Raw genomic sequence first — 17,778 nt, 5'->3', positions numbered from 1 at the left:
TAGGCAGTAAAACATGAATAGATCGTATATAAAAAACATGGCGAACATGTACCAAGTATTCTAATTTTGTTGCTGATCATTTTGATGAGCAACCTTACATGTCAAAGGAACGACATGTGATATCAGATGTTGTCGGCGGCGCGTAGAGGTAGACCAGTTGTCGTGGAAGATCAACGAGTAGTCATGCAACACGCTAGCCAAAAACCTTATTGTCGCATTTTCTTGGTACATGACGTCGAAGGTGAAGGTTCCAGAGACCTGCTCTTCCGATCGCCAGTGCATGCCGGTGAGCGGGATGGAGTAGACTATGAGTGACGGCGTAGTACAAAGGAGGAGGCAAAAACCTAGATTGTTTTTCCGTGTTACGCGATGAGGCGGTGGCTCGGTATACATAGGTAATAGGTCGCGTGATCAGGATATCTGCTTTATCTCTATTTCACGTAACCGAACCGGATAAGTCACATGTACCTTAGTCGGACTTCACAATGCGTCGTTGCATATACCAGGATATTCGGACAAAACAAAACTGAATCGCGACCGAAATGCAACAAAGCAAAACTACAAAAGATAGTTGTGTCTACATAAGGATGAGGACTCAATTTTAGCAGACCATTCACGCGTGCACGTCCCGTACGCTCCTGCCTGGTGAGCGCGTGTGTGTTCACTTATTCCTTTCACCACCCATGTCTCAAATAGCTAGTACATCATCCCCTTATAAGGAGCTCTCCTCTCATGGAATAAACAAGATGGCACTAACCATACTCACATGTCATCCTATGAGATGGGCTTTTATTATTTTCCAAAGAATTAATTTCCAAATGGGTTAAGACCCATATATTAAGGATGATTGCTATCTTTGTACTAATGCGATCTATTGGCAAAAAAAAATTGCCAATGACATGGCTTTATACACATCTTGCTTTATAGAAGTAATAATAGGAACCTGATTTACACTAGCATCTTCATCACCTGTTTTAGCCCCAGTTCTTCTATACGATGAGTTCTTGAAAAAATTAGTGTAAAAATGCTTGTTAAAAGATGTGATTTTTTTTACAGAATACTAGAAAATTGCTCCTATGTTGCAATGGGTAATAAATGACCGATGGTGAGATAGCTTTGGACGAATGAAACACACGAGACAGAGAATTGTGTGGATTACAATACGTCAATACCCTATCTATTCCATAGAGTCTTGGATAGATTTATATGAATGTTAATGAATCTAGACACGTATATAAATCATATACATTGATCAATAGATAAATCTAGATAAGATAAAAGTATATTAATGTTAATAAATCTAGACACATATACAAATCATATTCAATAAATAAATCCAGATAAGATAAAAAGACTTGAATATTGAACAGAGGAAGTGTTTAATAAGCATTTGAAGCTATCACTTTGTTACATTATGTGCCTACCAAACTAATAACAGTTGTTTTTATCCGTTTTCTTTTTGTTGCCACTTACTTTATGGCTCTTAAAAATTGTTTTCAAGAAGTTGGTTTGCATAATTTTTTTAGAACAACCAACCCCTCCTTACACTAAATATTTTCTGCTTCATTTGGCACCCTATGGTAGCTGAAATCTTTTTTTGTAAATTTTCTTACCACGCGAGAAGAATCATTAAAGAAAAAAACCTATATCCACATAGAATTGTGTGAAAAAGGAATCTGGTGCCTAGTCTAATTCTAACCCATACCAAGCCGACTTGCAAATACAAAGTACTTGTAGCAAAATAAAAAAAAGGATGATATTATACGGTATCCCGTTTCAAAACGTGATGATTCATACCTCACCGGTACCAAATATGATACCACGTTAATTCCAGCAGATACTAGAAAGGTAATACTTGATACTCGGTTGGTATCAACCAATACTAGGGTGGTAATGGTTGATACCAAGACGGTACCGACAATATTCGTCAAGACAAAAATGATACTCTAAAATATAAATGATATCTTAAAATATATAAATTCTAATAAACAAATAAATTGAAAAAATGAAAATAAATTAACAAGTGATGAATTTAAAGGTTACTATGACTTGAGAAATCATCCTATTGTTAAGTGCGCTTGCGGCATGCCATATTCTAATAATATCGATTTAATTTACAATGAAAAATTAAATAAAAACTAAAAAATGGTCACATGACGCTAGCGATATACTTATCTAATCAAATTGTTGTTGATCTGACCAAGACTACCATTGATACAACCATTGCTCACATCAAGATCAAGATGTGTTGGAATCCGATTCAGTCACCCGCTACATTGCTGACTTCAAACGGCCACTAATTTTGCATACGACCTACGTTTTGGGTCTGTAAGTACTTGATGAAAAGCTCTTGGAGTCTTATTTCCAACGGATCCAGCCCCATATCTGAATTTCATCTCATTTGGACGCAATCGTAGAAACAAGGTATTATGTCACCTTTATTGGGTCAATGGGCTTGTAACTTTATCTAGGATCCCGGCCCAATAGGGGCCCAAGTGTGGTGCGCCCCAACCTGGTGGAGCACGACCATAGAGATCCCTAGGACTTCCTCCTACTTCGATAAATAGTTAGGTACCCCTCCAGGGTTAGTTGGGTTTTGTTAGATTAATGTTGAGCTATTACTACTTGCTTGCAGCGCGTGTCAACTAGACTGCCGGTCTGCTTGTTCTTCGAAACCCCAAAATATCATTGTATTCACTTCCTATTTGCAATATCAGATTGCGTTTATCTTGTTCTTGCTTGTTTCTTCGATTTGCTTGCAGGAATAAAGTTGATTTGCATCAGCAAGATCAAACAAACTAAGGAGAGGTGTATCGATCTGTTAACACCAAAATTTGGTAAAATTCCTTAGTGAATTCAGATAAGGAAAGGCGCAATCACCGATAGAAATTCTATCCGGAAGAGTTCGAATTCAAACGGAAATCATAAAGACCAAGGCATGGCGGCATAAATTATCTATTAATTAGAGTTAGTTTAGGATTTTTCTACCTCTAGAGAGTTAGAGTCCAATCGGGACTTGTTTGTTTTCTTTTATCTATTAGGAAACAGTGTCGTATCAAATAGAGATTAGAGTTAGAATCCAAATAGAACTCATTTGTTATTTCTTTTATCTATTAGGAGTCATGTGTCGTGTTCGACATGGACTACTATCCACCCATGGGTACAAATATGTATGCTCAGGGTCATTGTAAATCATCTACTTCTCAATACATAGATCAATTATTTTCGACGCATCGTCACCCTCCTCATCGAGGTTTCATCACCAGCGGAACTTGGCACCTGATACGGGGCTGCATCATCTCGATTTCCGGTGAAAAGGGTAAGTCGTACATTCTGCCGGCCATGGTAATCGTATCGGCAAGATTAGAACTGTCTCGGTTTAGTCCGGTCTTCTAATCCAGTTGTGTGATTGCTAGTTATCGTATCAGTTTCAGCTTAGGTTACTTCTGTATCCTGGGTTGATCTGGTTGACCACTTTGGGTGATGTACGTTGGTTTGATAATTGCTATTTGACATATTCAATTTGGTATTGTCTTGTTTCGATCTGATCTATTAGATTGCATCTATCAAATAGTTTATATCATGTTGACATATCTTGCTCACTGTTTTATCGGAGTACCAGACGATAAGTTATTAGTCACCGGCCGATCGACTTGATAGCAATCTAGATCCGTTTAATATCTATCCTGACATTGCTAGTCATAATCTTGAACTATCTCGGTTTGGTTCGATCTTCTATGATTATTCTTAGTAATTTAGGCTAGATATTTTATAGATCTTGGTTGTTTGTCAGTCGTTTATAGCCGATGATCTTTGCCGATATACATGTTCATTATATTTGCACCAATAAAGTAGCCGATTGTCTTACTACATTATTTTTATACCAATCGGCTTGATTTATTTAAATCGGCAGTTATTTATATTGTATCGGCTTATGAGATTTACATGTTAATTGATTTCGGTTGATCGTAGCAAAGAATTCACTGTTTGTTTAACTATTTCAGTTTATATGTATCGAATTCTCAGCCGATCCAAGCTTTCAATAGTCGATCGATCAACCTATTGGCTAAACTCCACTACATCAAACATCCGACCGGCTGGTTTCTCACTTACCTATCGGCTCGATAAACGATCAGCTTATTTTACTGTTTGTCTTGTGAGCTGTATGATCAAACTGACTAGTATGCCCGCACACCTTCTAAGAAATTAGGTTATGCGCTGGAGGGTTCTAAGAAGTGACTCCCAAACCTTCGTGTGTGACACGTCAAGCGTTCACATTTTAACATCAACACGATCACTAAGGCGCAATATAATGTCTTATACAGTTGTAGTCGGATCATTAACGTTTCTCTTAAATCGTAGTTATCACAACTCACTGAAAGATTAGACCACCCCCATGCACATCAGTTGCCATGCTAAGAAGGCAAGGGCCTTGCTGAAGTACCAAATCTGATACTGGAACGGAGTGATTCCAACGAGGTATCAAACATGATACCTCATCGTTATCAGATTTGATACCGCACCAATACCAGGTGATACAGGTGCGGTAACATCTGATACTAGGTTAGTACCATCCAAAAGTTGTTGAATCCTTGGATTGTCAGAGGGGATGGAGTGCATTGTCGCTATCGTCGTCGTTGGTCCGTTGCTGGTTGCTCTCGGCCGCCGCCAACGTCCTTGTCGATGCCGCCGCAGTCGCCGTTGACCACCGCTAGCTTCTCCCGGCCGCCACCGTCATCATCACCGTCGCCTCTGTAGTCGTCACCGCTGCCGCAGCTGCCATTAACCGCTGCTGGTTGCTCCTAGCCGCTGTCGTCGTAGTCACCATCGTTGTCGCTGTGCCGCAGCCGCCGTAGTCGATCCCATTTGAAACAGGATCCTGTACTATAGTATTTCGGAATAAGTATAGATGACAATATATCTTAGGACTATAAATCTATACGTATATTATATGTATCACATCTAGTACATTGCGAAGTCCGGAAGTACTTCGGAAGCATAACTCCTGGTTAGATTATTTTGGTGACACCTCCTGGCTTGGGTTCACGTCCCAGATTTTACATTAGGTGCACATTTGTATAGGAGTGCATTTGTCTGGAAGAAAAGACTCCCGATAGTACACGTAAAGAACTGGGCCGTCTAGGTAGATGGATCCGTGTAACATCCCTCGTGTTCTCTCATTTTCTCGTGGAATAAATTCATATGAAGTCCCTTAGTTTTATAGGAGTTTATTTTCGTCACTGAAACATAATACCATATACAACATATCTGTCAGTTGATAAAACCAGTGCAAAATAAATCTCAATACGGTTTGGATGGCAATTTTGGCAACTAACGTATATGTGGCTAGTTTGACTTAGTCCTTACCTTACGCGGACGTGACATGGCACCAAAAGGAAAATATACAAATTACAAAAATATGTGTCCTTTACGGTAATACCTTCCACTAGATTAACTTTCCTAATTTTCGGCGAATTCACGTGGACAGACAAGAGAGATGATGAGGTAGAGAAAGTGGGGCCCACTGAGATATGAGTCTCACTATTTTTTTAATTTTATTATTTGACTGTCATGTAGGCTCATGTATTTTGTTTTATTTTGTAATTGCTATATTTTTCTTCATGTGCCATGTCATTGTCACATTCAAATGAGTACTGAGTCAAACCAGCAGCCATGTAGGTTGTTAGTCAAAACAACCGTCCAAACCACCTTGCGATTTATTTTATACCGGTTTTGACAATTGAGGACTCGTTATATCTGGTTTTCTGGTTGGAGAAAAAAACGGATTCGTTGATAAAATAAGAGAGCTCGGATAAACTTATTTCTTTTCTCGTGGAAATAATCAATCGTTTTGGGAAGATTGGCCGCATCGATTTCAACTAGTGGGCCATAGGGCCGCCTTCTAGGCCTCTTGCTCCGCCTTGTTGGGCTTGGGCCTACTCCGTCGCTCGCACATGCAACCGCCTCCCGCCGCCGCCCTGCGCGCGCCGTTCATTACCCACCGGCGCCGCCGACCCCGACACCAAACCCAGCAACCACCGCGGCCTCCATCCAGGTCCGCCGCCGTCCACCGTCTGCCCACGACGGTGCGCTCCCCGATCTCACGCCACCCCGTCCCCCTCGACTCGGTTACTAGTGGGAAGCGCAAGCCCTAGCTGTGTCCTGCGCCGTGAGAACACGAGAAAGAAAGAGAGAGATGGGAGTCTTCCTTTGCCTGCTAGTTGCAGTGATCAAAATGGCAGTGACCTGAAACTCCGAAATTCCTCGCGTTTTCATGTCTGACGGAGGCGTGTTTTCTGCTGGAATTTCGCTGTAGAAGATTCAGTCCGCGCGTCTTAATCAGTGAACAGCGCGAAATTTATGATGCGCTTGCTTTGGTTGGTCGATTCTCATCTCATTGGCCGCAAGCATCAGCATCAAAGCCATCAACTTGCCGAATCTGACAGTGTCCAACCTTTGAAGCATTCCATTCTATTGCTTCCATCCGATGGATACAGCTTTTCATGTTTCTGTTACATCTCAATCTAATGCAGTAACTTTTATGTGTTTTTTAATTTTATCAGTATCTGGGGTTTACAATTACATCATGTGTGGTTCTGACCGACCTCAATAATTTGCTGGTTGCTGCTATAGTTGACTACGGATTATGATAATGTGATTGCTTGTTCCAAGTTATTCTTGTGCAGGCCATGTTGCTGTCTGTGCATGTAGCAGCTTCATGGGTTACATGTAGACAGCCATTTAGGTTCCCCATGTCTGACCTTTAGTTAGCTGTGTACACCAAACGAGGGGGTAGAGAGACAGATGCCTGTCGATGCTTAAGAAGAAGGCAAATCTGATCACATGCTGTTCAATTATACCATAATGACATAGAAACCTTTGTTTATTTAGCTGCTGCTGCTGCTGCTCTTTTTTCTTTTATGGTTTAGCTTAAAGAGGTTTGGTGGTGTGTCATGGACTCATGGGAACCTTTTTTTGATTAGTGGAGGTTTGGTGGCCTCTTGGATGTCATGGAGAGCTTTTGCCTTGACCAACTCACACCTGCTCATTTATTCTGATTTCTGACCAGCCTTGACACGGTGAATTTTTCAAAAAGGGGGTAGATCTGAGCTGGTAAGTTTCTTGGGGAGGGGCATATAAGGAGTTGAGGCCTCCCTCTGAACGCATCTTGTAGGCAGCTTCCCTCTGCATACAAGAGGCTGCCCCTCCATTTTCTCTTCTCCTGTGGGTCTTCTCCTCAAGATCTTTCCAAGTTCTTGACATCTGGTAAGAGCTTTCATGATCTCCTGCATCACTTGTGGGGATTGTTTGTAGTTCGAAATGGTCCTGCAAACTATGTTGTTTCCTTTTTTAGTTTTCTGACTCGAGATACTTACGGTTGTAGATCTCTGAATTTGCTTGGAATTCATGCTCTTCACATACATGCATCCTTGCTGTGTACAGTAACTGTATTAGTATGAGTTCATTCCATTAAATTCTTCTCATTTCACCCTGTTTGGACAACAGTTGCCTTTTCTCTTACTGCTTGCCGCAGCGCTTCTGGGGTTGATAAATTAGATGTGTGATTCTGCTCGTAACTTGAATTCGTTAGAAAAACTTTGTGTTAGTATTGTTACGGTAATGGATATCTTTGTTTCATTCTCCTGATGCAGTTTGTAACCAACAGACACATATTAATATCAAGAACTGATCATTTGTTTCTCAGTCTAAATATGTTTGCCAGAATCTGACAATATACTACCTCCATTTTATATTATAAGTCTTTTTAGCATTATATAAATTCTTTCATTGATGAATGTATATAATTTATATATATGTCTAGCTTCGTTAGCATCTATATGAATCTAGACAATACTAGAAAGACTTACACTGTGAAATGGAGGGAGTATATTTTTTACAGCCTACCGGCCTTAGCATGTTTATTTCGACATATTGGTCAATGTGCTTATAAAGTGTGACTCCTGATAGATTATATTAGCTCAAAAATGCTGCTCATTAGTCATTAGTTTTGATCTACACAATCGCTTTCAGTTTCAGTGCCTCTTCTGCAATGCTCTGAAACCACCATTTTTTGATGACTGCAGGTTGAGCACTAAGCAGAGAAGATGGTGAAGATCTGCTGCATCGGAGCTGGCTACGTCGGCGGCCCGACCATGGCCGTCATTGCCCTCAAGTGCCCAGCGATCGAGGTGGTGGTCGTCGACATCTCCAAGCCCCGCATCGATGCCTGGAACAGCGACCAGCTCCCGATCTACGAGCCCGGCCTCGACGACGTGGTGAGGGAGTGCAGGGGCAGGAACCTCTTCTTCAGCACCGACGTCGAGCGGCACGTCGCCGAGGCGGACATCATCTTCGTCTCCGTCAACACGCCGACCAAGACGCGCGGCCTCGGGGCGGGCAAGGCCGCCGACCTCACCTACTGGGAGAGCGCCGCACGCATGATCGCCGACGTGTCCAGGTCCGACAAGATCGTCGTCGAGAAGTCCACCGTCCCCGTCAAGACGGCGGAGGCGATCGAGAAGATCCTGACGCACAACAGCAAGGGCGTCAGCTACCAGATCCTCTCCAACCCGGAGTTCCTCGCGGAGGGCACCGCCATCGAGGACCTCTTCAAGCCCGACCGGGTGCTCATCGGCGGCCGGGAGACCCCCGAGGGGAGGAAGGCCGTCCAAGCTCTCAAGGAGGTGTACGCGCACTGGGTCCCCGAGGAGAGGATCCTCACCACCAACCTGTGGTCGGCGGAGCTCTCGAAGCTCGCGGCGAACGCGTTCCTGGCGCAGAGGATCTCCTCCGTGAACGCCATCTCCGCGCTCTGCGAGGCCACCGGCGCCGACGTCTCCGAGGTGGCGTACGCCGTCGGGAAGGACACCAGGATCGGGCCCAAGTTCCTGAACGCCAGCGTCGGCTTCGGCGGCTCCTGCTTCCAGAAGGACATCCTCAACCTCGTCTACATCTGCGAGTGCAATGGCCTCCCCGAGGTGGCCAACTACTGGAAGCAGGTGATCAGGATCAACGACTACCAGAAGAGCCGGTTCGTGAACCGCGTCGTGTCCTCCATGTTCAACACGGTGTCCGGCAAGAAGGTCGCCGTGCTCGGCTTCGCGTTCAAGAAGGACACCGGCGACACCAGGGAGACGCCGGCCATCGACGTGTGCCACGGCCTGCTGGGCGACAGGGCGCGCGTCAGCATCTACGACCCGCAGGTGACCGAGGAGCAGATCCAGCGGGATCTCGCCATGGGCAAGTTCGACTGGGACCACCCGATGCACCTGCAGCCGACCAGCCCCACGGCGGTCAAGCAGGTGAGCGTCGTCTGGGACGCGTACGAGGCCACCAAGGGCGCCCATGGCGTCTGCATCCTCACCGAGTGGGACGAGTTCAGGACCCTGGACTACCAGAGGATCTTTGACAACATGCAGAAGCCGGCGTTCGTGTTCGACGGGCGCAACGTGGTCGACCCCGAGAAGCTCAGGGAGATCGGCTTCATCGTCTACTCCATTGGCAAGCCCCTCGATGCATGGCTCAAGGACATGCCTGCTGTTGCGTAATAGCTTCTTTTTTTGCACATCTTCTTCACCTGAAGTTGCAGCATTGAAGAGGAACCGGTTGGCCACTGTTTCTTATAGTTCGTTCGTTCATCTTTACATACAGGAGAGGTTACCATTTTGTCAGGCATAAAGTTGGGTTCTTTTTCATGTTTGCACCATTGTAGATCTGAAATTCTCAGGCCTCTGCTGTTTTGAGCGCCATCTTCATCTTTTATGACCTGAATTCTTACAGCCGATTCGATTGTATTTGTGGCTGCTACATATTAATCATGCATTTTTTTTGCCAAGTATCAGCAGGCTCGTTTTCGTTTGCTCTGGTTGCATTGTTTTCGCCTGGCAGCAAATGGCAGCACTGTCAACTGGCCTCCCTAGGATTGAGATCCTCTGACATTTGTTGCCTTGATCACTGTTTTCTAATTAATGCATCACTGTTCGACAAATGTCGCTATTTTGCTTCAGCATGGTCTTCTTGGATTTCTTTGATTCTGTGTGCGCCATGGCTGTATATACCAGGGTTATCGGACGATTTGATCAAACAAGTAGCTGCATCTTGAGCTTGGACTCTAAATTCTCGAGAGGACATCCTCTCATTAGCTTTTCGTCTATTAAATGCTATTCAAATAATCATAAAAAATATAAAAAAATTTAAGAAGATAGATTAATATGCCATATATCACTACACAAACATACAAGTTAAAATATGACTTCTACAATTCATAACAAAAACAACAAATTAAACTATGAATGTTATACGCATACTCACAATCGTATATTTTGTTATTTTTGCTATGGATTGTACAATCATATTTTAACTTGCATGTTTGTGTAATGATATATCACATATTAATCTATCTTCACAATTTTTTTATATTTTTTATAACTATTTGGATAGCATGCAATAGACGAGTGGATGTTTCCTCGAGAGCTTAAAACAGTTCCCCTGCATCTGCATCTTGCTTGGTTGGTTGCAACCTATGATGGCATGAGTTTGCCTCTGGTTATATCATTGGTATCATCTCATAAGAAATTGGCTGGTTTATCATACCACAAGTATTGTAGTTTTGTCTTCTGTAATTATTTCTCCAATAAAAGGGAAATTTATCTCCAACATCCTTAATGCCTCCACAACAATTTCATTTTATGGTTTCCGCAGCAACACATAGGACATCGTCTGGTTATTATGGGCATGCTTCCAAAACTCATTAGCCATGTGACTTTTAAAATGCTTTCTATATATATATTTCTTATAATGTTTTTGTAAAATAACATTTTAACTTGGAAATAATTATTATTCGCTTATATATTAAATATTGTCACAATATCAAAAAATTCATCATCTATTTATCCATTTGAAACAAAAGAATTGGATCACGGAGGTGAGCAGCGGATGGTATAGTCGTATAGATGTGAGCGGTCGGTGGTAGAGGCTGATGGATGACGTACAACCCGCATATTCTTACTTATGTTTATAAATAAGTTAAAATTTAAATTTTTAATTTTTAAGTCTAAAGATAATTTTGAGATTTTCTCACCGAAAATTATTTTTTAGCTTCTAGATCGCTAAGATTACATGTGTGTATATGGTTTGCCACTGGAGATGATAAAGAGAGCCATATCTGGTAGGCCCTGCTGTAAAGAGATTATTCACGATACAATTGCCGCATATTATTTGCTTCATTTTTTAACCATTTCTCAAAAAATATATATTGTATAGGATTTCCCTCCTTTGGTCATTCTCCTCATGCAGTTTGATATTGGTAGTCAAGTATATATCATAAACTACTCATTAATTTGGTACTCAGGAATAGACCTAAAAGTAAACAACATTAAATAAAAGAGTGGAGCAAGTATTCCAGTATTGCACTTTTTTCATACTTTTTTTTATATTTTATTTTTGAAGAGGTTAAATCAGATGATTGATGAGCAGCATAGGTCTATTCTGAATCCAAATTGCTTCTACTATATTATCTTGAAAATATACTCTTAGCTCTATTCTATGAAATTGCTTTCATTGTGCTATCATGCAATAGCTAGAAAATAAGTCTTAGATAATACTCACTTTATTTGAAAATATAAACTTGTCTGGTACTATTCATATTTATTATTTATTACATCAATCACTTCTCATTCAAAATTTTCCCATTTAATCCCCCACCTACCCTCCAAACCCTATTCATTTATCATTTATTGAGAAACATCATAGTCTTTGTTTTAAATATTGATATATACTAAACAACCTAGAAAATGTTTGTATTTAAATGGTCTATATTTGCAACAAATAGAATAATTTTATTATATTTTCATATTAAATCCTTTTTAATAGGAAAAGAAACCACTCACAAGGGACGTACGTAGGTTATCTATATGAGATTAAAAAAGAAAAAGACAATGTGAGGTTTGTTCTAAGCTTTCTCAGGTTTCACGACTCTTTTGTTATTTATTTTAGAGTGACTGCGCTGTGGGTCATTATTTATTGTTAAAGATTTACTTCAAACCACCTATTAACTGAGCTCTTCGCGTTGGAACAGGTGGTTTTAATCGTTACAATTTGGACCACCATAAACCACTTTATTCGTATATTAATAATCACAAGCACATCAGCTTTAGCGCATTGATAAACCCACTCACCAAGAGGAGCCATATTTTCTGAAAGAATAGTTAGACATGGCTAAACAAGGGAATTGGGGTGATCTAAAGGCCAATATAAAAACACTTTGGTTGTGTTCTTTTTTAATGAAAGATTGCCTGATTTTTTTAGTTATTTAATATTATACATGATGAAATTAAATAATTGAAAATCTACTCTACAATGGTGAACTTCTCTATACAATTTTTTTAAAAAAATACGATGTTTAACAGTTCGAGAAGCGTGCACGTAAAAAAGAACAATATCTACTAGAAAAAGAACGTAGCCTTCATCCAATGTGAAAAAACCAATCAAAGAGTGTGGTTCTAAGTAAAATTTTGATAATAAAAGATCAGAAATAGAATTAACTCCTTTTGATCACAAAGCCCTATTGTCTAGGAGGTGCACTCCCTTCGTGCCGAAATAAGTATATTTTTAGTTTATTATAAGTTAAAATGTTCCGACAAGGTTTATAGGGAATAATATGTGTATGTACCACGCCAAATAAGTAAACTATATAAAAATAGATTTTATAATGTATCTAATGATTGTATCGTATATTTTTCTATTTTAAAACTTGAGCAAGTTTAGTATAGTTAAGTTTAGGAACAAAACTAAAAATAACAAGGCACTATCTTCATCCTAATGTATACACCTCCCTCCCAAAATAAACAAATTTCTGAGTTTTTGGATGGAATTTTTGACTCTTCGTCTTATTTAAAAAATTTTATAATTAATATTTTTATTGTTACTGGATGATAAAATATAAATAGTACTTTACATACAACTAATTTTTTTTAATTTTTGAATACATTTTTCAAATAAGACGGATAGTCAAACGCTCAAACTACAAAACCCAGAAATCTTTTTTTTTTTTGGACGGAGTAGTAAGTATTATATCCGTGAATCTGGAGAAATAACTCTGTAGATTTATACTGAAAAGTCATTGTTATTTTGGATTAGAGGAGTAGAATATCATGTCCGTGTTCAGGTTCATATAATTTGCAGTACTTCAGGATTAGTTTGCATTGTTACACCCATTATAATTAAAAAATGATAATTTCTCTATCTCAAAATTAAAAAAAATATAGTACTGAAGATTTATAATACTAGAATATATCTAATTCACTAGATTTTCCTATTTAAGACAGAGAGAGTATTACTGCTCCTATTTCTTCTTTTTATTCACCCATCGATATATTAGTGATATATATATATATATATATTAGAATTCATTGGATATATATGTAAGAAAACATTTTCTTTATAGTGTGAAACTGAAGCACTCCTTTCGTCGTAAAATAACTTTATTTATTATCCTTCTCACACATATCTTTACTCATATAAACATTTCCACTGCTGGTAACTGGTGGTAGTGAATTTGTCATTCACCCACCAACTTCCTGATTTTAAAAACAAAGAAAATAAGTATAAAGCTACATATCAATCACCTCAACTAGCTCTCTATTTCTTTCGTATGAAAAAAATTATGTAATGAATAGACCAAATATATGCGGTAATTAAGACATGATACAAGCAAAAATAATATTAATAATATAATAATGATTTTTTTATTAAATCTTGTTACATGGGCAGTGTGTTAGTCAATATAAAACAAAAGGACTAAAATATTGTCTATTTTATCCTACACGTATTACTTTTCTAAACTTCATGTACAATAAATTTTTAAAAATAAACATTACTTTGATATAAGGAATGATATAAGGAAGATACATTAAAAATGATTAGGGCCCTTTCGAGTCACAGGAATAAAAAAACGGAGGAATAGGAAAAACATAGGATTCTGACGGAAATGTATATGTAAAACAAAGGATTGCAAAACATAGAAAAAACGTATGAATGACTGTTTGATTAGACCATAAGAAAAACACGGGAATTTAAGGAGAGATATAGATTCAAAGGATTTTTTTCATGAGGTTCTACCTCTTGTTAAATTTCTTCCAAAACTTGTATGGAAAGAGGCATTCCATAGGAATTTCATAGGATTTTATAGGATTCATTATTTTGATTCAAAGGACTTTATAGGAAAAATTCCTATAGAGATAAAATCCTCTAAAATTTCTATGAATTTTCTTTGAAGCAAAGGGGCCCTAAGACTACGTTCGATTTCCCAATTTTGTAACTCAATATTCTCTCGTTTTCCATGCACGCTTCTTAAACTGCTAAACGGTACGTTTTTCTGAAAATTTTCTATAGAAAAATTACGAAAAAAATTAAATTAATCTATTTTTTATTTTTTTATAACTAATAATTAATTAATCATTTACTAATTTACCATCAGCCCCCGAACATCACCCCCCGAACACAGCCTACAGCCTAGTACATGTGCAGCGTAGTAGTAATAATCTCCGTCCTTCGTTTTTTTCCCCTCCCACCGCCGACCCATTCTCTTCGCACACGGCGGTTGCTCTCGCCGCCGACGCCGACGCCGACAAACAACGAACCCCGAACCGCCCACGGCCACGGGAGTTGAGGCCGCGACGAGCTCCAGCTCCACCCGCCCGCCGCCGTGCACCGCCGATCCGCACGCATCGACGACCCTTTGCCTTTGATCCGCCCCCGTGCGCATCGACGGTGCGCACCCCGGTCCGATCGACGCCATCCTCCTCCTCCTCCTCCTTCTCCTCCTCCCAGCCACTACTGACGCCGGCTCGCCTCGTACGCACTCAAAGGCGGCAGCTTTAGCTTCTTTTCTCGCTTTCGGGGGTAGTTAGTTAGTTAGTTTAGTACTCTAGTTAGCTAGCTTCCCTCATCTGCTGCGGTTGCAACCGATTCGATTCCTGGTTGGTCGTTTGATCGCGCTGTGTCCGGTGGCAAACGCTTTATATTTATGCAGGTTGCTTCGCTTGCACTTGTAGTGCTTAACTGTGGGTGACAACCTGCTGTTGCTGTCGCCGTGGTGGTTTCAGATACCATTAACCTTTGCCTTGAATTCACCGGGACGGGTAGATCCAGTGTGTGGTGAGCTGTGGCTGCATATAAGGAGCTGTGGCCTCCTCCGCTCTGAATACGAAGCGACAAGATCTGGCCTTCCTTCTGTAGTGGTGGTGGTGGTGATCTGGTGAGGGTCTTCTCCTCGAGGTTGCTTTTTTTCTTTTTGCTGCTTTTCGTTTCTAGTTTGGAACTTTGGATGATATGATCGTCCGTTGTGTGTTGTGGTGTCATGATCTAGCTGTTTGTTCTGGAGATCTCGGGAGGTGGATGCTTACGGTCTTGGGAAATCAGAGATCTCTGTTTGCTTTCACCCATGCGTGTATCAAAGTTTCGTTCTTTTTACGTCTTGGATTCGTAACTTAGCGTCCTGTCGATTTTGCTTTCTTTAGTTAAAGAGTCGTGAGAGGATTGTTGTGGTAATGGATTTTGTTTCTGTCTGTCCTCATCTATGAGTAGTTTGACAATGGACAGTCTTCACAGGCTTCGCCGTTTTCCATTCTAGATATAGTTGTTTAAATTTCACAGAACCTGATCGAGTTGGCAATCCTGCACTCTTCACATGTTTCTTTCAAGATCATGGCCGGCGCACATGGACTCCAGTTGCTTATGTTGACTTACAAGTGCGTGCACTTCTTCCTGTTTGCTGCTATGCAATCCCCCTAAAACTCGAATTTATATAATGACAGGTTCGCAGTAATCAGGCAAGATGGTGAAGATCTGCTGCATCGGAGCTGGCTATGTCGGCGGCCCAACCATGGCTGTCATTGCCCTCAAATGTCCAGCAATCGAGGTGGTGGTTGTTGACATTGCCAAGCCTCGCATTGATGCCTGGAACAGCGACCAGCTCCCGATCTACGAGCCTGGTCTCGATGAGGTCGTGAAGGAATGCAGGGGCAGAAACCTCTTCTTCAGCACTGATGTGGAGAAGCATGTCGCTGAGGCGGACATCATCTTCGTATCTGTCAATACCCCCACCAAGACCCGTGGCCTTGGAGCCGGCAAGGCTGCTGACCTTACCTATTGGGAGAGTGCTGCTCGGATGATTGCCGATGTCTCCAGGTCTGACAAAATCGTTGTTGAGAAGTCCACTGTCCCTGTCAAGACTGCAGAAGCAATTGAGAAGATCTTGACCCACAACAGCAAGGGCATCAACTACCAGATCCTTTCCAACCCAGAGTTCCTTGCAGAGGGCACTGCAATCGAAGATCTCTTCAAGCCTGACAGAGTGCTTATTGGTGGCCGGGAGACCCCTGAGGGAAAGAAGGCTGTTCAGGCTCTCAAGGAGGTTTACGCCCACTGGGTTCCTGAGGAGAGAATCCTCACCACCAATCTGTGGTCTGCTGAGCTCTCCAAGCTCGCTGCGAACGCATTCTTGGCACAGAGAATCTCTTCTGTGAATGCTATCTCCGCGCTATGTGAGGCCACTGGTGCCAATGTGTCCGAGGTGGCTTATGCTGTAGGGAAGGACACAAGGATTGGTCCCAAGTTCCTGAACGCAAGTGTTGGATTTGGTGGCTCCTGTTTCCAGAAGGACATCCTGAACTTGGTGTACATCTGCGAGTGCAATGGCCTTCCTGAGGTGGCCAACTACTGGAAGCAGGTCATCAAGATCAACGACTACCAGAAGAGCCGGTTTGTCAACCGCGTTGTGTCATCCATGTTCAATACAGTCTCTGGCAAGAAGATTGCTGTCCTTGGCTTTGCCTTCAAGAAGGACACAGGTGACACCAGGGAGACACCTGCCATTGATGTGTGCCATGGACTGTTGGGTGACAAGGCTCAAATCAGCATATATGACCCACAGGTAACCGAAGATCAAATCCAGCGGGACCTTTCCATGGCAAAGTTTGATTGGGACCACCCAAGGCACCTGCAGCCAACCAGCCCTACTGCATTTAAACAGGTGAGTGTTGTCTGGGATGCATATGAGGCCACCAAAGGTGCTCATGGCCTCTGCATCCTCACTGAATGGGACGAGTTCAAGACCCTGGACTACCAGAGGATCTTTGACAACATGCAGAAGCCCGCGTTCGTCTTCGATGGACGCAATGTGGTTGATCCAGAGAAGCTCAGGGAGATTGGCTTCATCGTCTACTCCATTGGCAAGCCGCTTGATGCATGGCTCAAGGACATGCCTGCGGTTGCGTAAATATCCCCTTGTGAAGTGCTCAACTGGAGCTTAAGATCTTGGCCAAAAGGAACTCGTGGTCTACTATTTGTTATAGTTTGTTTTTTTGCAGGAGACACTACTATTTTCTCAGGCATAAGGTTGAATTTCTGTTGGTATCTCTGTCAAAAATTTTCATGTTTGTGGCTTTGCGCCTTTGTAGATCTGAAACCCTCAAGCCTCTGCTGTATGAGTGCTGCCAAAAGTACCTTTGTATGACAAGAACTTATAGCTGATGTGTATCTCATTGTATTTGAATGTCGCCACAGATTAATAATGCATTTTTTTTGCCAAAAACAGCAGCTTTGCTTGCTCTCATTCCATAGTCTTAAGCCTGAGCAGATGTATGCTGGCTGTGCATTGTATGCTGCTACTAAGTGAAAAGATCTAGTCGGATTTGTTGCAGTTTTGATGCTGCCTGCTCCTCTGATCAGCCAAGAGAATGCATGATGTTGTAAAAAAAATTGGTTATATTGGTCTGT

General features: G+C 41.4%; 2 protein-coding genes across 6 annotated transcripts; both read left to right on the top strand.

Moving 5' to 3' along the window:
• Positions 1 to 5,999: 5,999 nt before the first annotated feature.
• Positions 6,000 to 9,928, top strand: LOC102707448 (UDP-glucose 6-dehydrogenase 5-like). Of its 2 annotated transcripts, XM_040529587.1 has the most exons (3): positions 6,000 to 6,086; positions 6,984 to 7,266; positions 8,085 to 9,928. In XM_040529587.1, the coding sequence occupies exon 3, from the start codon at positions 8,106 to 8,108 to the stop codon at positions 9,546 to 9,548; it is 1,443 nt and encodes a 480-aa protein (XP_040385521.1). In that variant the 5' UTR covers positions 6,000 to 6,086; positions 6,984 to 7,266; positions 8,085 to 8,105; the 3' UTR covers positions 9,549 to 9,928. The 2 variants fall into 2 exon arrangements, with proteins under 2 accessions (XP_040385521.1, XP_040385522.1); XM_040529588.1 differs by lacking the exon at positions 6,984 to 7,266 and having other exon boundaries at positions 6,004 to 6,086.
• A 4,621-nt stretch (positions 9,929 to 14,549) lies between these two features.
• On the top strand, positions 14,550 to 17,593 carry LOC102707729 (UDP-glucose 6-dehydrogenase 5). Of its 4 annotated transcripts, XM_006663918.3 has the most exons (3): positions 14,550 to 14,769; positions 15,105 to 15,256; positions 15,816 to 17,593. In XM_006663918.3, exon 3 carries the CDS (start codon positions 15,836 to 15,838, stop codon positions 17,276 to 17,278), a length of 1,443 nt encoding a protein of 480 aa, XP_006663981.1. In that variant the 5' UTR covers positions 14,550 to 14,769; positions 15,105 to 15,256; positions 15,816 to 15,835; the 3' UTR covers positions 17,279 to 17,593. The 4 variants fall into 4 exon arrangements, with proteins under 4 accessions (XP_006663981.1, XP_015698744.1, XP_040385248.1 ...); XM_015843258.2 differs by lacking the exon at positions 15,105 to 15,256; XM_040529314.1 differs by lacking the exon at positions 14,550 to 14,769 and having other exon boundaries at positions 14,912 to 15,256.
• Positions 17,594 to 17,778: the final 185 nt, after the last annotated feature.

The sequence above is a fragment of the Oryza brachyantha genome, chromosome 12 (genome assembly GCF_000231095.2).
Source record: "Oryza brachyantha chromosome 12, ObraRS2, whole genome shotgun sequence".
Taxonomy (NCBI): Eukaryota; Viridiplantae; Streptophyta; class Magnoliopsida; order Poales; family Poaceae; genus Oryza; species Oryza brachyantha.
This window is presented reverse-complemented; position numbering and strand designations above follow the sequence as displayed.

What these genes read in the sequence shown, in the direction of transcription:
- LOC102707729 (XM_015843258.2), top strand. Translation starts at nt 15,836, where the DNA reads ATGGTGAAGATCTGCTGCATCGGAGCTGGCTATGTCGGCGGCCCAACC.
- LOC102707448 (XM_040529587.1), top strand. Translation starts at nt 8,106, where the DNA reads ATGGTGAAGATCTGCTGCATCGGAGCTGGCTACGTCGGCGGCCCGACC.